General features: G+C 34.3%; 1 protein-coding gene and 1 long non-coding RNA gene across 8 annotated transcripts in view; one reads left to right on the plus strand and one right to left on the minus strand.

Moving 5' to 3' along the window:
* The window catches only part of LOC140608891 (uncharacterized), a 238,667-nt gene that overhangs the window by 210,628 nt on the left and 10,238 nt on the right, over positions 1-17,801 (plus strand). The window contains exon 5 of one of the 2 annotated variants that reach the window (XR_012010883.1): positions 10,136-10,274. This is a non-coding gene — a long non-coding RNA (uncharacterized lncRNA). Of the gene's footprint in view, positions 1-10,135; positions 10,661-17,801 lie in introns of those variants that run through there. The other variant, XR_012010880.1, reaches the window with a different exon arrangement.
* Positions 1-17,801, minus strand: part of ITGB8 (integrin subunit beta 8) — a 99,390-nt gene that overhangs the window by 23,241 nt on the left and 58,348 nt on the right. For all 6 annotated transcript variants that reach the window (XM_072783835.1, XM_072783834.1, XM_072783832.1 and 3 more), the window contains 3 exons: positions 12,314-12,560; positions 10,751-10,916; positions 9,808-9,966 (listed from right to left, as the gene is read on the minus strand). In XM_072783835.1, coding sequence (XP_072639936.1) covers positions 9,808-9,966; positions 10,751-10,916; positions 12,314-12,560 — 572 coding nt within the window. The remainder of the gene's footprint in view (positions 1-9,807; positions 9,967-10,750; positions 10,917-12,313; positions 12,561-17,801) is intronic.

Raw genomic sequence — 17,801 nt, forward strand, 5'->3', positions numbered from 1 at the left:
CACATCAGTGACATTCATATTCTGAAATTCAGTAACAAGTGTTGAAATGCAAATATATGCATGTATAAACAGAAATATATATTCTATATATAACATGATATAGAATAAACTTTGTTTAAAAACAGAAAACCTGATATTCAAATCGCAGGTTGTCACTTTATGACAAAAATTCTACCTCAGGTCCATCCTGTGTAACATGTTAATGGTTTTTGCAAGATTAAAAAGATACCAATTATATGTGATCTATTTAGTGCAGCTTCTTATATATAGTAAGTGCTAAAAAATAATAGCAATTATCATGATTTTTATTTCCAACAGCTTATACAAAATGTATACAGATCTCTCAACTTATTAGTATACTTAACCTTTTGGCTATGTGACATATTATAAATCTGTTTTACTTTGATAAATAGATCTTATGCAGAGCCAACTGTGACACTCTGGGTTACTGAGAAAGCTGGGGAAGAGTAGAGGAAGGGTATACAATTTAGTAAATATGAGAAAGCTGCCAATTATGGAATGATATCTAAAGTTATATAGTTAGACATAGTATTTGATATTTTTTTCTTTTCATAAATGCTCTTCCAGAAATTAAAGTGATGATCTCAAATAACAACTTCATAACTAGACACTTCTCAGAGGGATGATGTCATAATTTACCTGGAGTGGTCCTCACCTGTCCATGGGTTGCAAGTTGCAAATGAGGATCATGTGACTGAGCCTAATTAGTACCATGTGATTCAAGTTCAAATTACTCTGTAGTTTTTACTCCTCCTTTCACCCTCCAGTGCTAATTTTGTTAGGGGAAATGTTGCTAAACCATTTTGGTGAACATATCTCTATTTGGGCAAACTATGTGAACTGAGTAAAAGAGCTAATTTGACTAGTTTCCCTTATAGCCTAAACTCTGAGACCCACGTATTAAACTTACATACATAGATATAAGATACAGCCTTGTGTTTAAAAATGCTACAGCTAACATGAGTAACTACTAGAATCTGTGTCCTCCTCTCCAAATTCATATATTGAAATCCTAACCTTCAAAGTGGGCCTTTGGGAGATGATTAGATCATGAAGGTGGAGTCCTCATGATTAGTGTCCTTATAAAAGAGGTCCAGTGGAGAAAGCCACCTTGCTATTTCTACCACTTGAGGTGGTGGAAATATTACCACTAGAAGGTGTCATGTATGAACTAGAAAGGAGGCTCTCACCAGATCCTGAATCTGCCAGTGCCTTGATCTTAGAGTTTACAACCTCTAGAACTGTGAGGTGTTTTGTTACAGTAGCCTGAATGGACTAAGATAATAACCATAACAAATATGTTTTATTTCTATATAATCTGTTATTGTTGAGGTAGAAAAATCAAATTTTTATGAACTGCATTAAAATGTGATATGAAACTAATTTATGAAGAGGTTAAAGAAGTATTAGATTTGCATAGGAAAAATTCTGCCCAAAGCAATTCTTAAGAATGTAACTTTAAATAGAAAAACAATTCCCAAAACATAAATTCTGCCAGATAAATTCTTATGCCTTACTCCTAATACTATGTATACTCTTAAAATAGATTTATGACAGTTTCCATAATGTTAGTAAGTTAAAGAGAACAAATCAAGGAAGGGTAAATCTAGTTGTATTTAAATATTTTTTTAACGGCAACAACTACTTTTGAAATATTTTTGCTTTGACAAAAAATAATCACAGTTTGCCAAGCATTCCCCCTTAGTTTTAAAGACCATTCATATTTTAAAGAAAATTTAATCCATATGTTTTTTTAACTAGTTTATACTTAAGTCACATAAAATCAATATTTAAAGAACATCCCAAAATGTAAGCAGTTTTGGGAGCCTTCTTAATCTCTTTCTCCCTTTCAAAAACAGGAAGTCACATTGATGGAAAAGTACACAAAATTTAAATCTAAAAAGTTCTAGTTTGGTCAGAAGCTCATTAAGAAGGTCAGTTAGATTTTTAAGTTTAAAAGAACACATTTTTTGAACCCTAGAAAGAAATCGGTTTTAAGAGAAAATTCCAGCTACTTTGAGGCAGATTTGTTAAAATTACAAATGTTTAGCAGATGTTTTAGTAAACCACTGTTGACAGGAGAACTGTGGATTAATGGCCATTTTTGAAGCCCCTTCCCCTTTCCTCCGTGAAGCATATTATCTTTTAAATATTTTATCTTTTATGTCTTGTATTTCACTAGCAGAACACTCCCTCTAGGCCAGCTGTCCTATTCTGGTGACGTCACTGCTTCACATCTCTAACTCCCCCTCTGTCTAACCCATCACATATTGTTTCTCTAAACTCTAAAAATAATTAATAGAGATAACAGGCATTTCAGGGGCAAAAGGGAGAAGGGAAAGCAATGTGCCAAGACAGCTGCTAAGTATTTAAGGGCAAAAGGATTCCTTTCATATTTTTCTTCTTCACCAGCACCTTCACTGTGATTTGTGGGAAATAACTTCTAAATGTCAGAAGGGAAGAGGAGGTAAGAAAGATTCACAGGGAGCAACTCCAGTTAAAGAGATAATCGTGTAGAGGTGTATGGGAAAATTTTAATAATGTGCATAGTGACAAAAAAAGTGTTTAAAATTCTCTTCATAAAACTGAACCTCATAGTAAAAAATTTTATAAGCTAATAGAGAATTTATAGCATTGAATATTATCATAAGATGAAAAAACCCTCAATGTCTTATTAAATAAAGTACTCAATTTTCTGGATTTTTTTTTCAGTTCACTTTTTAGAAGAAAGACAAATAACATGAAAGCAATCTGCTAGTAGAGACACATTTAAGATGAAGACTCTAAATTCTGTGTTGTCAATCCCCATCTATTGTAATAGCATATTTTCTATTTTTATAATTGCGCAGTAGTAATCACATAGACTAGGGTTTCTCATGAGTGGCACTAGAGTATTCTGTGTTGTGGTGCACTGTTCTTGTCCTGTGTTCTATAGGATATTTAGCAACGTCCCTGGCCTCTACTACTAGGTGCCAGTATCTCCTGCCTTCCACAGTTGTTTGTAACAACCAGAATGTCTCTGGAGATTGACATGTCCTTTGGGATTGGGGGGTGGGCAAAATCACTCCAGTTAAGAACCATACCAAGAGCAGGGGCTCTGGAAACAGACCTCCTGGGCTTTAATTCCTGGTTCTGCAATTACTAGCTATGTGACACTGGATAATTGTTGTAACCTTTCTGTGATCCTGTTGTCATATCTATAAAACAGGTCTAAATACTACTACCTACCTCTCATAGTTATGGTGGAGACTAAATGAGTTACCATGTATAAAGGCTTTCACTTACCATTCTATAGTTATTAAATCCAGATTATGGTGAGTGGGGGCTCATGTCCTGATGTTACACTGCTTGGTATTTACCATAGGCACCACTATGCAGGGCTGTGTGACCACAGACCAGTTCCTTCCCCCTTTAGTGTCCCCATTTTCTCATTCATTAAATGGAGGTAATAGCAATATCTATACCTCACTGTGATGTTGGGTGTTGTTATATAATGTAATGGGCAAATACCATAAAACTTAACAAAAGACAGCTTTCAAGAAAATACTGCTTAGTGAAAGACATTTGGAGGCCATTATACCAAAGGCTAGATGTTGGGCTCCACTTGGATATGCTTTATTTGTTATACCTTAGTACCTGGCCCCTCAAGTGTTTGAATTTGTGGGGCCAAACACAGTATTATTGTAATCATGATATCCCAGTTGCTGATGGAGGAGGATGGACTAATAATTTTTGTAAGTTTTTCAATTAAAGTGGTTATAAAAAGTTTTCTGCTTAAATATGATTGAGCTGAAACATGTCATTTAATAGGAACATTCTATTTCATAAATATTTTTACCACATTTGGTTTTTACAGTGTCACTTTTGCAAACCATTATTTTTTTCAGAGCTCATTTTCAGAGTCCTTATATAAGGAGCCGGCTACTGTAAGCCTAGCCCAGGTGTTTCTGTGTACAACTTTTGCTTTCAACTTAAAAGAAAAAATAAACTAAATATTGTTTGCAGGGATCATTCCCTGGCTATTTTTCTTTGAGCGTGAGAAATCTTCAAATTAGGTCTAAAGTTATTATTGAAGTCATTACTGTTCTTATGGCATTTATAGTTTTAAATAGTTAAGACAGTTTAAACAGTTAAAACAGTTTTAACAGTTTTAAACATTATTGTTCTTATGGCATTTATAGTTTTAAACAGTAAGCTAAAATCGGGCATTTTGCTAATGTTTAGTGTTGTAATAATATTTTTAAAAACTGCAGCTGGACTTAAAATATTATTTAAAACTTTCTAGATACATTCTGCCTATGTGACATCTCCTTTACTTTCCTGATTGTGCATGTTCATAAAACCCGGAGGTGCTTAGTGAAAGACATTTGTATAAACTGGTCTTATCTCTAATTAATTTTAGAAGTTATGGTTTCATGTAGGGTTAAGCAGAGAAAAAAAATTAAGAAATAATGTGAAAAGTATTATTACATGCTTTAGTTTAGCCATATTAGAATTACTGTTGTCATTATTATTCTCATAATTACAAATCAGTACTTTCCATGAGACTCAATAAGTACTAATTTCCTTAACAGGATGATTTGGGTTTAGATGGCCTTGCCATTTGACTTTAAATAGCTGTTGTTAAATAAATAAGTAAGTAAGTAAATAAATAAATAAATAAATAGCTGTTGTGCTGTTAAGCCTCAGTCTGTGCAAAAGGTAGTAGATTGAGGGGGTTATTCTAGATTTGTTTTTCATTAGATATAGAATTCAGTATCGTGCAAAATTAGGACCACTGTATAAATTTGGGCTTGAGAAGTACATTTTTAAATGCTCAAAACATTTAGAATAATGATTATTTGGGGAAGACTTCAGAGTCGAATATGTTTAAAACTATTTTTTTAAATGACTCAATTTAGCTTGCTGTCAGTGTCACTTGCATTCACTGGTTTTCTGAAAAGCAGCCAGTACTCAGTATGAAGACTGTAGTGTAGGGGGCAAGCTGGAGCTCTAAGAATCAAGTATCCTGGGCAAGATGTTTACCCTCCCTCACTACTTCATCCTGGATCGGTATGATGATACCGACCCTGTCAAGCTGATAGGTAGATTTAATGAGCTAACATATGTGGAGGGTACAGCAGATCATCTAGTTCAGGGTCAGTGGTAATAAATGGAAGCAGCCAGCACAGTCATAGCTTCTGGTATTAGATAGGTTAGGTATGGATCTTGACTGATATTTATAGTATGTTGGTGGCCTTGTATAAATCAATCTAAGGTCTCTAAGTTTCAGCCTATTTATAACATGGGTTGTGGTGAAGACTGAATGAGTTCATGTAAACAATATGGTCAGCACTGTGCTAGTGCAAAATAAATGCTCAGTGAATTAACACTTTTATTAATATGTATCTGAGATGAAGAAGGTGAGAAGCAGAAAAAGATATTTAACACTTTCTGAAGTTATTTATAAGTTATTTCTTAGCAGCAAAAATGGTTAACAGGGCTCTTTCCTGAAAGATTAAAATTGTCTCCTTACATGGAATGCTGTCTGATAACAGCATTCATTATAAATGAGCCTTGCAGATATTTGAAAATGTCAGAAATAGTCCTTTCATAAAAAAAGGAACACAAATAAATATAATAACTTTAACTTTTGTTAACTCAGCAGTGTTATGGATTAAATTATTCAGTCAAGTATCTTCTCAGGCTCCTTTTCTGCAGTTCTGGAAAAACTGCATATAATTGCAAGTAGTTCAGATACATGGTAAGAAAGAAGGTTTCCTAGGAGCTCCTACATAGCTCTGCCACTTGAATGTCCACCCCTTGATTTCATCTCAGGTCATGATTTCAGGGTTGTGAGATCAAGCCCTGCCTTGGGCTTCACATTGAGCATCAAGCCTTCTTAAGTTCTCTCTCTCCCACTCCTTCTCCCTCCTACCTACCTCAAGCTGGCTCACTCTCTCAGGAAAAAAAAAAAAAAAAGGCAAACCAAACTTAAAAAAGAAAGGCAGCTTCCTAAACATGTTAAATATAGTTACGTGAGCAGTCACACACAAGCAGAATATTGACTGCTTTTAACCATAAGGAAGCAAAACTCTTTAGTAATGCCTAACTAACCTTCTGCAGTTCAGCTTCCGTCCTCTAAGGCAGTGACCTGTTCAGCTCCTAGTATATCCAAATGAGCTGCAGGGGAGGGAATGAACTATGAAGCCAGCAGTAAGGTAATTCTGAGGAGTTGTATGTTAGGAGGGGTGAAGAATTCCTGAACGTAATAGGATGAGGCACAAAAAAAAGGCTGAGTCAAAAAAGAAACACCAAACCTAAGCTACCCAATATGTTTAGGAAGATGGTAGGGTTTTGCCTATTTGCATGTTTCCATCCAGAACAGAGAGTTACAGCAACTTTTGAAAATCCATTAATAAGGATTCATTTAATGACCAGTGCTCTTCCAAATATTTGCTCTTTGGATCCCTTTCACTGTTACTAGAGACCTTCATATTATTTTTGACCTCCACCAAGGATGGGGTGAATGCTGTAAGGAAGGCTCTGAGTAAGGGTGGTAATCACCCTGGAGAAGCTGAGTGGGGAGACAGGTTGAAATCCCAGACCTTCAGTATTAATAACCTTCTTCTACACTATTAATGTTTTTTATACTAATAGCTACTCTTTTAGAAAGAATGCCATATTTTAAGCTGCCATTATTACTAGATAAATTATAAAACACATTACTACTCAAGTTTTCATTCTGGAATTTGGAGAACAAGCAATGGAAAATGTAATTTAATGAAGAGTATAACATTATTTTACAATGACCATATACTAATACATAATGTGTAAATAGAAACTATTTTAATTATATCTCACTTATTCATGTGAACCAAATTATGTGTTTTATGTCTTCCATAAGTAAGACTGCAACCAGGAAATTAGAGCAGCAATTATTCCAAGGACTTCAGCACTCTACCTCTTGTACTTTTCCCTTAAGACATTGCGGCAAAGATTTTAATGTAAGATTGAACTGGATTGAGCCCCAACTCTGCTACTTATTAATTTTTTAGCCCTCTGTCCTTAGTCAACTTACTTAACTACTTCTATCCTCAGTTTTTCTGTTTGTTAAAAAAAGGGGGGAGGGGATAATTATGACTACCCCACAGAGTTACTCTGAAGATAAATTCGATACTGTATGCAGTGTTTGTTTATAGAAGTTTCAGTTAATAAATACTCAAAACATGGTAGCTGTTATTATTCTGGAATTCACATTGACCTTCATGAAATATATGTGTACAAGTAGCAGAACTCTGGCTCATGTAATTTAGTCATATAAAAGGTCTTTTATTAGTTATTTCCTTTTATAAATAAAACAACCAGAGTGTTAGACCAAAAAGTTCAGGTACCATTCAACTGGTGTTGACTGCTGGAGATAAAGCCAGGAAGCAAAGTGTTTGATGGCTTGTCTAACTTATACCCTTTAAAATTCCTCTATAATGCCAAATAGGAGAGGATGGAGATCATTTTTAAATAAGCAGGTAAATATGCTTAGAGTCGGGTTCAGGGTAGCTTTGGATATAGGAAGTTTCAGAGTAGTAGCGCATCTTGCAGATATAAATAAATGCATAGTTGAGGGATCAATCAAAATGCTTCAACTTCTTTTGTTTTAGGGCAGTGTCCCTGGAAATGAAGGGAATGAGAATTCTTAGGAAGAGGATCCCTTAAAACAATGACCTGGGATAAATGAGATAAAAATGTTCTTCTAAGGTATCAACAAACACACTGCTCCTTGGTTTACTCAATGCACATCAGTGACATGTGAAAGGTTCATTCTTTTAAGTAGGTGGAACAGTGTTCAAGGAGGCAAATGAAGTTTATGATAGATTGTTCAAATTCCTGATGTCATAAGAGCCCAAACACTGTGTAAAATTCCACCAGAATTACATTTATTTCCATAAGGTTAATATGGCATAGCATGATGTCTAAAAATCTGAGAGCATTTCTATGTCTTAAGAAATCTTTCCTATATGTATAACAGCACCCTCTAAAATACAGTTATAAAGACATGACTTCAGTGACTTGGCAAAAATTCAAAAGGACAGTGCAATGCAATCTGAGAATAATGTGATTATTATTTTTTCTTTTTTTAAAAAAAGCTTCTCCTTGTCTCACAATAGAATAGTTCCTCTTGTCTCCTCCTCCACTCCCTGGAAAATAATTAGAACTCTATCTCAGATTTTAAAAGATTAAGTAAAAGGAAGGAAAGATAAGAAATGACTAAATTAAAGTGGGTGGGTCTACCAAAGCGTAATGTGGCTGAATAGAAGAGAATTAGCAAAGAGGAAGACATTGTTGGAATAATTCCAAATCCCAAAATTAAAAATTCAAACTCTAGTTACCTTTTAAAATCTTTAAGTTTTCAGACTGCTATCAAGAGGCTAACCCAACCAAGGTTTGAATTTGTCCTGTGAAGTAACACACTTGCTCCTCTAGATTTTCAGTGTCTGCTTAAGATGTTGCAGATTAAGTAAATTTAAACTATTTAAACTTGACTTATGGGAACCACACAAATTTCAGCATAATTTATATGCTTCTAATATTGCAATTCCCAAATTGTGCAGGAGGTTCTTGGAGTGCTACAGTACACTTACCAGAGCGCTTTGAAATAGCTTTAATTTTTAAGGTGATAATTAAGTATCTGCCAGGTAGCCATGAATTACTAGCTGTTATGTAGCTTGTGGTTTTAAGATTACATTCGGCTCTGTTCCTTTAGGTGACATCATATCTTTGCAAAACTGGGCAGCATGAAAATCAGTGTAGAACAGGAAATGAGGGTGGTGATGTCCAGTTTGATTCTAAGGCTTAGGAAGTTCCTATTAGTAAGTTCATTACTAAGAATGACATAAATATACACATATGTATTTTTTGATGATTCATATGTATTATTTTTTAACTGGCTACTATATTTTTAGGATACAAATAGTTTGGACCTAACTACTTAATAAATAGAACTGTCAGATTTTTTTTTCTGATTATGGAAACCAGGGGAAAAATTATTTAGACACTAAGGTACTAAGATCTGAGAAAGTTTGGAAGCTTTTGTTCTAACATTCTGTGTAAATAGTTTCCATCAGAAATAAATGATGCTTTATACAGTTGATTTTCCACATGTAGAGTAGTAGCTAATGCTGGGAAAGATGTGGTTCTAGAAGATTATATTAAGTGTATGATTCAGAGCTGAAGCTAATCCTCAGGAAGTAATTCAGATATCTACTGATTTTTTAAAAAGAGCCCCTATATATAGGTAAGCTTTAGAGGAAAGCAATGAGGTCCAGAATATTGAAAGCTGGCCTTGTGTTACTTTTTTTTTCTTAGTCTCTATTTAGTTCTACCTATTATACTGTGAGAATGCTTCAGGCCAAATATCCTTTTCTTACCAATCCTTAATGTGCTTTTAGATACTAACTCTGCAGAACTAATTTATATATATATATAGCAAAGGCATATATATGTATTTCATTTTAAAGTTCTTCAGTTGCATAAAAAGTGAGCACTTTTATCACTTTTATTTTTACATATTATAGAGTGCTTTTTAGCATATCAGAGAGTTAGCTACTAGATGTTGTTAAAATGTTTTAGACTTATATCAGTCAGCATTTATATATTGCATTATTCCATAACTTCTCTCTCATGGTTTATCCTGACTCTGTATTATGCTTGTTTAGGTAAACTCTTGGTATAAGAACAGCTGAATTGCCTACTTAAACTTCTACTTTAGCCGTAAGAGTCCTAACTTCTACGAAGTTTTTGCTACATTACCATGCTTGTTGATCTGACGTAGATGTTGTTTTTGAGATGGCAGTTTCCATCATTTGGCACCACTATTCCTGCCAATTTGCTATCAAGAGCAAGATGAGATGTCTGATCTGTCATCACCAGCAGCAATCTTTTAGCTTCTTTTCGCCATCCAATATGACTCTTAAAATAAACATGTAATTAGATCTTGTACAATAACATAGATCCGTCTCAAGAAACATTAAGTTCAAGTTTAACAAACATGAAGTCAGGCTAGAATAATGTGCATAAATACAATACTGTTTTCTAAGTAGCATTAACTTTTATTTATACATCCTCTATTTTACCACAGCCATTTGACTGAACCAACTCCCAGCTAAAGCTTTCTGGTGTTCCCCCAGAGGAAGAACAAGCCAGGTTTACGAAGTGCAGAGTACCCAACACAATGTGAATAGGAAAACAGGCTATTTCAGGCTCTTCCTTGGAAAGTGGTGAGTGAAAAGAGTAGCTCTTTTGGAAAGGATTTTCCAAGTGCATAAGTTATTCTTTCCCTTTTATATTTTCCTATTTATAACCCTCTCCCAATTTAGCTCCTCTGTCCTGAACACATACCAAAATGAGTAACATTGGTGATGAATAAGAGTTAGAAGAATGTATTCTTCTATATTATGTTTTCACTCTATAAATCAAAGAGAAAATAAAAATGTTGGGATGCCTGAGTGGCTCAGTGGTTGAGTGTCTGTCTGACTTCGGCCCAGGGCATGATCCTGGAGTCCCGGGATCGAGTCCCACATCAGGCTCCCTGCATGGAGTCTCCTCCTCCCTCTCTGTGTGTCTCTGCCTCTCTCTCTCTATGTCTCTCATGAATAAATAAATAAAATATTTAAATAATAATAAAAAAATAAAAATCTTAAATTCTTGGAGAATTTGCATCTGAGCAAAAATTCAATATTGTGAAACTTCTTACCTCACAGACAGCTGCCTGAAGCATGGCATCAAAACCTCCTTCAGGTGTATCTATGTTTCCAGAGATCTTTTGTCTGTGAACTGCTTTTTCAAACTCAGTAATGTTCTCCGTCAAAGATAGCACATGGATGTATCCATGAGGAGGCATACAATCTAAATTGTAGTCACTATATGGGAAAAAGATGAAATGCAAAATCTATTTTGCTATGCTTCATTTAAAGATACTATTCACAGTAAAATTGTGTGGTTTGGTGTAAGAAAGGAATATATATATATATATATAATAAATAGTTTAATTTATATGTATCATATATATTTATATCCATATAAATAAATATATTTTTGCCAATATAATTTTATTAGAGAAAGTCTGTACTTTATAAAATCAGAGAATAGTTCGATATTGGTGGATATTTCTTTGCAAGTAGGAAATAAGAATATAATGGTTTAGTGTCCAAAAACTTAAAGATGATTAAAATGTTTAATATAGGACACCTAACAGGCTTTTATTAATGGTTAATTTTAAGAGGAGACAAGAATTTTCAGTGATTTCCTATCATATCTGACCATGAAACAGCTGAAAAACACTTTTTGGGAACTGTTTTTAGGAATTTAGTGAAAATATTATACTATTCTTTGATATTTTAAAACATTGTGCTAATTTTTGAAGTGTTGCTTGGTGTGAAATTATTGATGAAAAATCAGAGTTTATTAAAATTACTTTGAGAATCCTGTGATGTCCCAAGAAGTGAAAATCATTCCTCAGGCACATGCATGTTCAGGGAGAAGGAACATGAGGCTCCATGAGGAGATGTATTCATTCCGACAGTTAGCAGAGCTGTTTTGGTAGATTATCTATAAAGTTATTGGGGCAACTTATGGAAGTAGAAAAGAAGATGTTAAAATGAAATGTTATATTAAAGAGGAACTGAATACATTTCTGAGAACTCAACAGGCTAATTAGGATATTGTCTGAGAAACTTGTATTTTTAAGGTCAGTTCTTGTTTCATGGTGGGCCATATGCTATTTAGAATCAGACTTTCAAAATGATAAGAAAAGCGTCTCTTTCCAGAAAACAGACAAATTCTCATCTTTCCAACTACCCTCCATGTCCTAGCTGAGCTTTCTTTGAAATCCCATCTTAGGTAACATAATTATAAACATAGCAGCAACAAAGATAGTTGTCATACTGGCAATATAAGTACTTTAAATTTGACAAACCTTAATTTAACAAATTTGGAGCTTGAAGACAAATACAGAATTCTCAAACACGTATTTATATGCCTGTTTGCCTGAATATTGGAGGTTTATCCAAGATGACTAATATTATTTGTGAGTTTTTTGTGATGAAACGGAGTGATATTTGAAAAAACATAGAAACTCCAAGCTACACATAATCTCATAAATTTTCAGATAGGAACATACCTCCTCTCCAAATATTTTCATTTCTCACTTAATAAAACAAAAATATAAAATTTAGTAAGTCCTTTATATAAAAACAGAGAGATTTTATAAGAAAAAATTAATTTGGCATTTATGAAGTCCACACCAACCACCAGATACCTGCATTGATTATGAATCCTTTCTGGGTGGATGCTAATGTATGGTGAAACTGTTTTATCAACATAGGAGCCAAATCCAAGACGGAAGTCACGGGAAAAATATGCCATTTTTCTAGATAAATCATTTCCAACGGAATTTAATTTTTCAATATTATTGTGCATTGATGCTGAGACATCAACCAGGTAATAAAGATCCACAGGATATTTCTTCAGAGGATGAATTTTCAGCATAAAATTAGCTTCAGCTTCTGGTTCAAAGAAAGACAGACATCATGTAGTATTCATTTTTAACATCTCAGGATAAGCTCTCAATAAATCAGTCATGCTTTATATACATAACAACTAGCACAAATTTGTGCATAATGAATGAAGTTAGGAATATCCTGGAATAATTTTAAAGCAATTTGAAATCTGTATCAGTTTATTAGTTTCCAACTTATACAATGCATTTCTCACAATTCCGTGGTGCAGATAGTGATAGTAACAAACGGACCATAAAGTTCTATGCTCAATATAAATGTAGTAGAGAATATATTTATCCCCATATGAACTTACTTCCTTTAGTATCTAGGAAAGCACAGCACAATACTGCAAGCAGCATTCTGTCTCAAGAGTAGGTGGCTGTATTGATTTGAAAGAGGCTTTTGGTTTGAAGAAAAGTAGAAAGGCATCTTAAGAAAGTTACCTCTTATTGGATGAGGGTATAAATTCATCCTTTTAGGTTAAGGCATATTTACATATGAGATGTGAAAACTCTGGTACTGAGTAGTATGTTACACTATCCAAACTAAGTAATAACTCATTATGAATTAGATGATGAGATTCCTCCCAACAGTAGTCATGGGATGAGAAGAATGAGACAGTCGTCTAAAGAACTGTACCGAGCAGTGCCACACTAGAGACCTGGGCAATGTAGGGAACAATATTTATCTAACACATAGTAGGTGCTTGATAAACATATGTTGAAGAGGGATCATAGAGGCAAAGGAACTAGATGTGAAGAGTGGGAAATGTGGGAGCTTCCCAACAACTGTGTACAAGACAGTTTTATTTGGTTTTCTGTCTATTATCATTTGATACAAGGACCTATATCACTGTATCCAAGGATATGGCACTCTGTGGAGCTGGTAGTTCTGTATTTAGTTTTTAAAATTATTTTTATCAATAAAATAAATAAATAAATAAAATTATTTTTATCTATTGATTGATCTTATTTGAGTATAGTTGACCCACAATGTTACATTAGTTTCACATATAAAACTTAGAGGTTTATGAAGTTTATACATTATGCTGTGTTCACCACAAGTATAATTACCATCTGTCTTGTTACATAGCTATTATAGTATCATTGTCTGTATTCCTTAGACTGTGTTTTTATTCTCATGTCTTACTCATTCCATAATTGAAAGTCTGTAAGTATATAGTAAAAAGTCATCTATGTAAATATGGACAATTTGTGAACTTTACTGTTTTAAACAATAAAGTAAGTGCTTTGCAAGTCATTATTTGTCAGTGGAGAGTAATTAGTGTAGAACAATTTTTTTTAATGAACACCGATTTGTATATACAATTGATAGCCTGATCTACTTACCAGAAGATATTTTATTTATTATTTATTTATTTATTTATTTATGATAGTCACACACACACACACAGAGAGAGAGAGAGAGAGAGAGAGAGGCAGGGACATAGGCAGAGGGAGAAGCAGGCTCCATGCACCGGGAGCCCGACGTGGGATTCGATCCTGGGTCTCCAGGATCGTGCCCTGGGCCAAAGGCAGGCACTAAACCGCTGCGCCACCCAGGGATTCCCTACCAGAAGATACTTTAAGATATTTTCAGTCTTAATGTATTCAAAAGCAGCGACATTGTCTTTTAAATTATTTTACAAATCAGATGTTTTTAAAATCAGTTATAGAATATATTCAAAATAAGGTTTTTCTGTACGTAATAATAATTATGGGATAAATTACTCATTCCTAATTTGCCTGTATGTGCTGGAAAACCTTTTACTGTAACACTCAGTTTTTTGGCCCAAGAGTTTGGGAGATGTAAAGGCCACTTAGTCCACTCTCTCACTCCTTTCCTTTATGAGCTGGGCTGCCTCCAAAGAGCATATATTCAGCTCTGCTTTTCCAGTGTCTGGTAAAAAGACCTGTCCCTGTGGAAGTGTCTTGCAATTTGGGTGGAGAAGTTCAATTCAGGAGAAAGTCAGAATCTAGACAGGGCCAGATCAATAAGAAATAGAAATGGAGCATAATTAGGGAGCATGGCTCATGTGGCTTAATATGTGGATCAGCTGCTGCTTTTTTTTTTTTTTTTTTAATTTTTTACAAATTGGATGGTCGTTTTTTTAACTGTTGACTTGGGTATAAGGCTAAAGACCTTAGGCACTGGTCACATGGTGTTTTCATCTTGGTGATCATTACAGTTTATGGTAGCTCTGTCTAAAGATTAATGGCTATGTGATTTCATGGAGTTATTGCAAAATTTACCAGATATTTAGTGTATTGTGCAGGTTGTTATAAAATTGGTTGGTTATCTTAGCCAAGGGAATCTGTAAAGGCACAGTCCTTAGAGGACAAAGATATTCAGGGAGGTCCAACCAAATGTTAGCCGTATAGGGGGCCTCAGCACACACTAGCTTCTCTTAACCTTGCAAGCAAATTCCTAGTCTCACTGGCCTCAACAAAGAAGATGGTGGTAAGAAAGCCTGCCAAATGGTCAAGGTTGGAAGGTTTAGGCTGCTCTTAATTTTGAATTATATAGATGCTTGTCTCAGTTTTGTACCTGGGTCACTTGAAGATCTCAGGCTGAGGCCTCAGGAAGATAAAATTTTAATAAAGGGGTAAAGAGACTCTTTCCATACACAGGCCTTTTAGTCATTACTGGGGAATATGATAATTACCATTTCTAAATTGCAAGGCATTTGCAGCACCTACGTGGCAAAGTCTGTTGAGCGTCCAACTCTTGATTTCGGCTCACGTAGTGATTTCAGTGTTGTGAGATTGAGCCCCAAGTCTGGCTCTGCACTCAGCGGAAGTCTGCTTGAGATTCTCTCTTTCCCTTTCCCACTGCCCCTACCCCCTCTAAAATAAATGAATAGATCTTTTAAAAAAATAATAAACTGCAAGGCATTTGAGGTTCCCATAAAGTTCTGACTTTAAGTCATCAGCTCAGGATAGGCAGCCCTAGACAGCCTGATCCCAAACCCCACTTTGCTTGCTAAGGAGGAAGCTGGAGGGACCACGCTTGGATTACCGTGTTTTGCCTCTGAGCTTGAGATATTCCACATGTGCTTTCAAGCTGGCTCTTGATGGTTTCATTATATATGAGGAAGAAACCTTCTCAGAGACAGTAGAAATTACTTTTTATGGGAACATGGATACTGTACCCCAGATAAAATTTCCACTCAGTTCATACTGGGATGCCATCAATACAGGGTGCAAAAGGAGGATTATATTAATGAGATTTTGAATATTAGATGAGAAAAAAACCATATGTAAAATAAGACTTAATATTTATGAGGTTATCAGTGTAGGCGGCAATGTCATAAATACTACTCTGAGAGCAGAGCTATGTAGGGTGGATTCTTTTAGTGTCTAAGAGCTACTAAGTGACATAATCTATTTAAAATATTTACCCCAGTATTTAGAAATATATATATATATATAGTATATATATTAATTACTATATATATATAGTAATTATCACTATTAGTATTACTAAGCTTCATTAAGGTGAAAACCATTTATCTCTAAAACTTCTGGGTTTGGTAGGGGTAAGGCTCCTCATCAATGTATTTAGCTAAACTACATTTGAAGCACATTTTGATACATCATTTCAAAAGGTCCACATATTTTAACCTTAGTGAGAAGCTAATTATCTATGTTTTCTTCCCCACAGAGTAGGAAAAACTGAAATAGCTTCTCTGTTTGAAAGGAAATAATATCATCTGGCCACAAAATGTTTATGCCACTATCTATATTATCTCCAAGAAAGCTTCATTCTTACACCTTTTGAGATTCTAAAGGCTCAGATCCTTTTTTCCATCAATCAACTTCAAAGGGAAGAAGTGGGTCTGTGACATAAAATAAGAAAGAGGACTTGGAGGAAAGCTGAGACCTACTTAGAGCTTTTGCCAGTATTGATTTGAATAGCCCAAATAATTAGAAGTAGTTAGAATGAGTTTAAAATCATTCAAATAATGATGTGAACATCTCTGAAGACTTGGCTACAACAATCATGACTGGACATTGAGAAAAGATAACTAAAACTGTTCTGCATAAGATGAAACTAAGAAACCATAAGAAAATATGGAAAGCTAGCAGGAAGAAAGAACAGCCAGATTCTGTTCATTACACTTGGGCGAGGGAAGGAGAAGGCCCCAAAACAAGATAAGATTGAAACATCAAGGCACAGACTCCAGCATGTTTCTGGATTTCTGTGGGGGATAAAATAAGGGATAAGTGCTAGGGGTGGAGGGGAAAGAATGCATTATTTCTATATTTTTCTGGTTTTAAAAATTTTTTGAATTTAGGAAGAATACCTGAAAAATCTTACATTTAAAATTAAACTACACTAAATTAAAGGGCATTCTTTTGTGACAATGTTAAAATGAATCAAGTTTGAAAGATTTTCTTAAAATAGGGAGGTATAGATTGTATTAATCCTTATTATAGACATTGTATTACTTCTGAAGCAGAATTAGAGAATTCCTTTCCCTCTTCTATCTTCCTAAAGATTTCATTTCAGTGTAGGATCAGTAGCTTCTTTATATTATTTTTGCTTAAGATTGATAGGTAAAAATAAAGAAAAAAATATAGTTTAAGAAGTAAAAGTGAAAGAAAATAACACTTTTAAATCTCACTTTAAATATATAAACTATATAAGAGTCCTACTACCATTCTTTTTTTCTACTACCATTCTTTAAAAAGCCTAGTCAGTATAGCATATAATAGAAATATTCATGAAAAAAATTTTAATTCTTAATAAATGCTACATTGAAGGTAATGATTTTTTATAAGATAAGAATAAAATGATTATAAATAAACCAAATCAAAATTAGGGAATAAATACATTTTATACTTAGGTATGCATTGTATATGTCATGGTAGAAAGGACTTTTATATTATGAGGAGTAATGTTTCTATATATCAGGAGTTGGTAAAATGTAGCTTTATATATTATGCCTCAAAGCTGGCACATCCTTGATGCCACATGCATTTTTAGATGAACTTCTTAAATATAATTTAATAACTACTTGTTATATATGCATATTATAAAATATAGTTCTTTCGTAGCTATGTTGGAAAGATGGCTTATACACTTTAGACAATTACACCAATTTGCATGTAGAAATTCAGACAGTAGTGGGAAACTGAATAAAATCAAGCCACATAATGATTGACATAGATATTAAGCATTTCTCTTTTCACTCTCCTACTCCTCATATACCTTCACTTACCATCATTTACCACCTGGTGTTGA

Source organism: Canis lupus, chromosome 18 (genome assembly GCF_048164855.1).
Source record: "Canis lupus baileyi chromosome 18, mCanLup2.hap1, whole genome shotgun sequence".
Taxonomy (NCBI): Eukaryota; Metazoa; Chordata; class Mammalia; order Carnivora; family Canidae; genus Canis; species Canis lupus.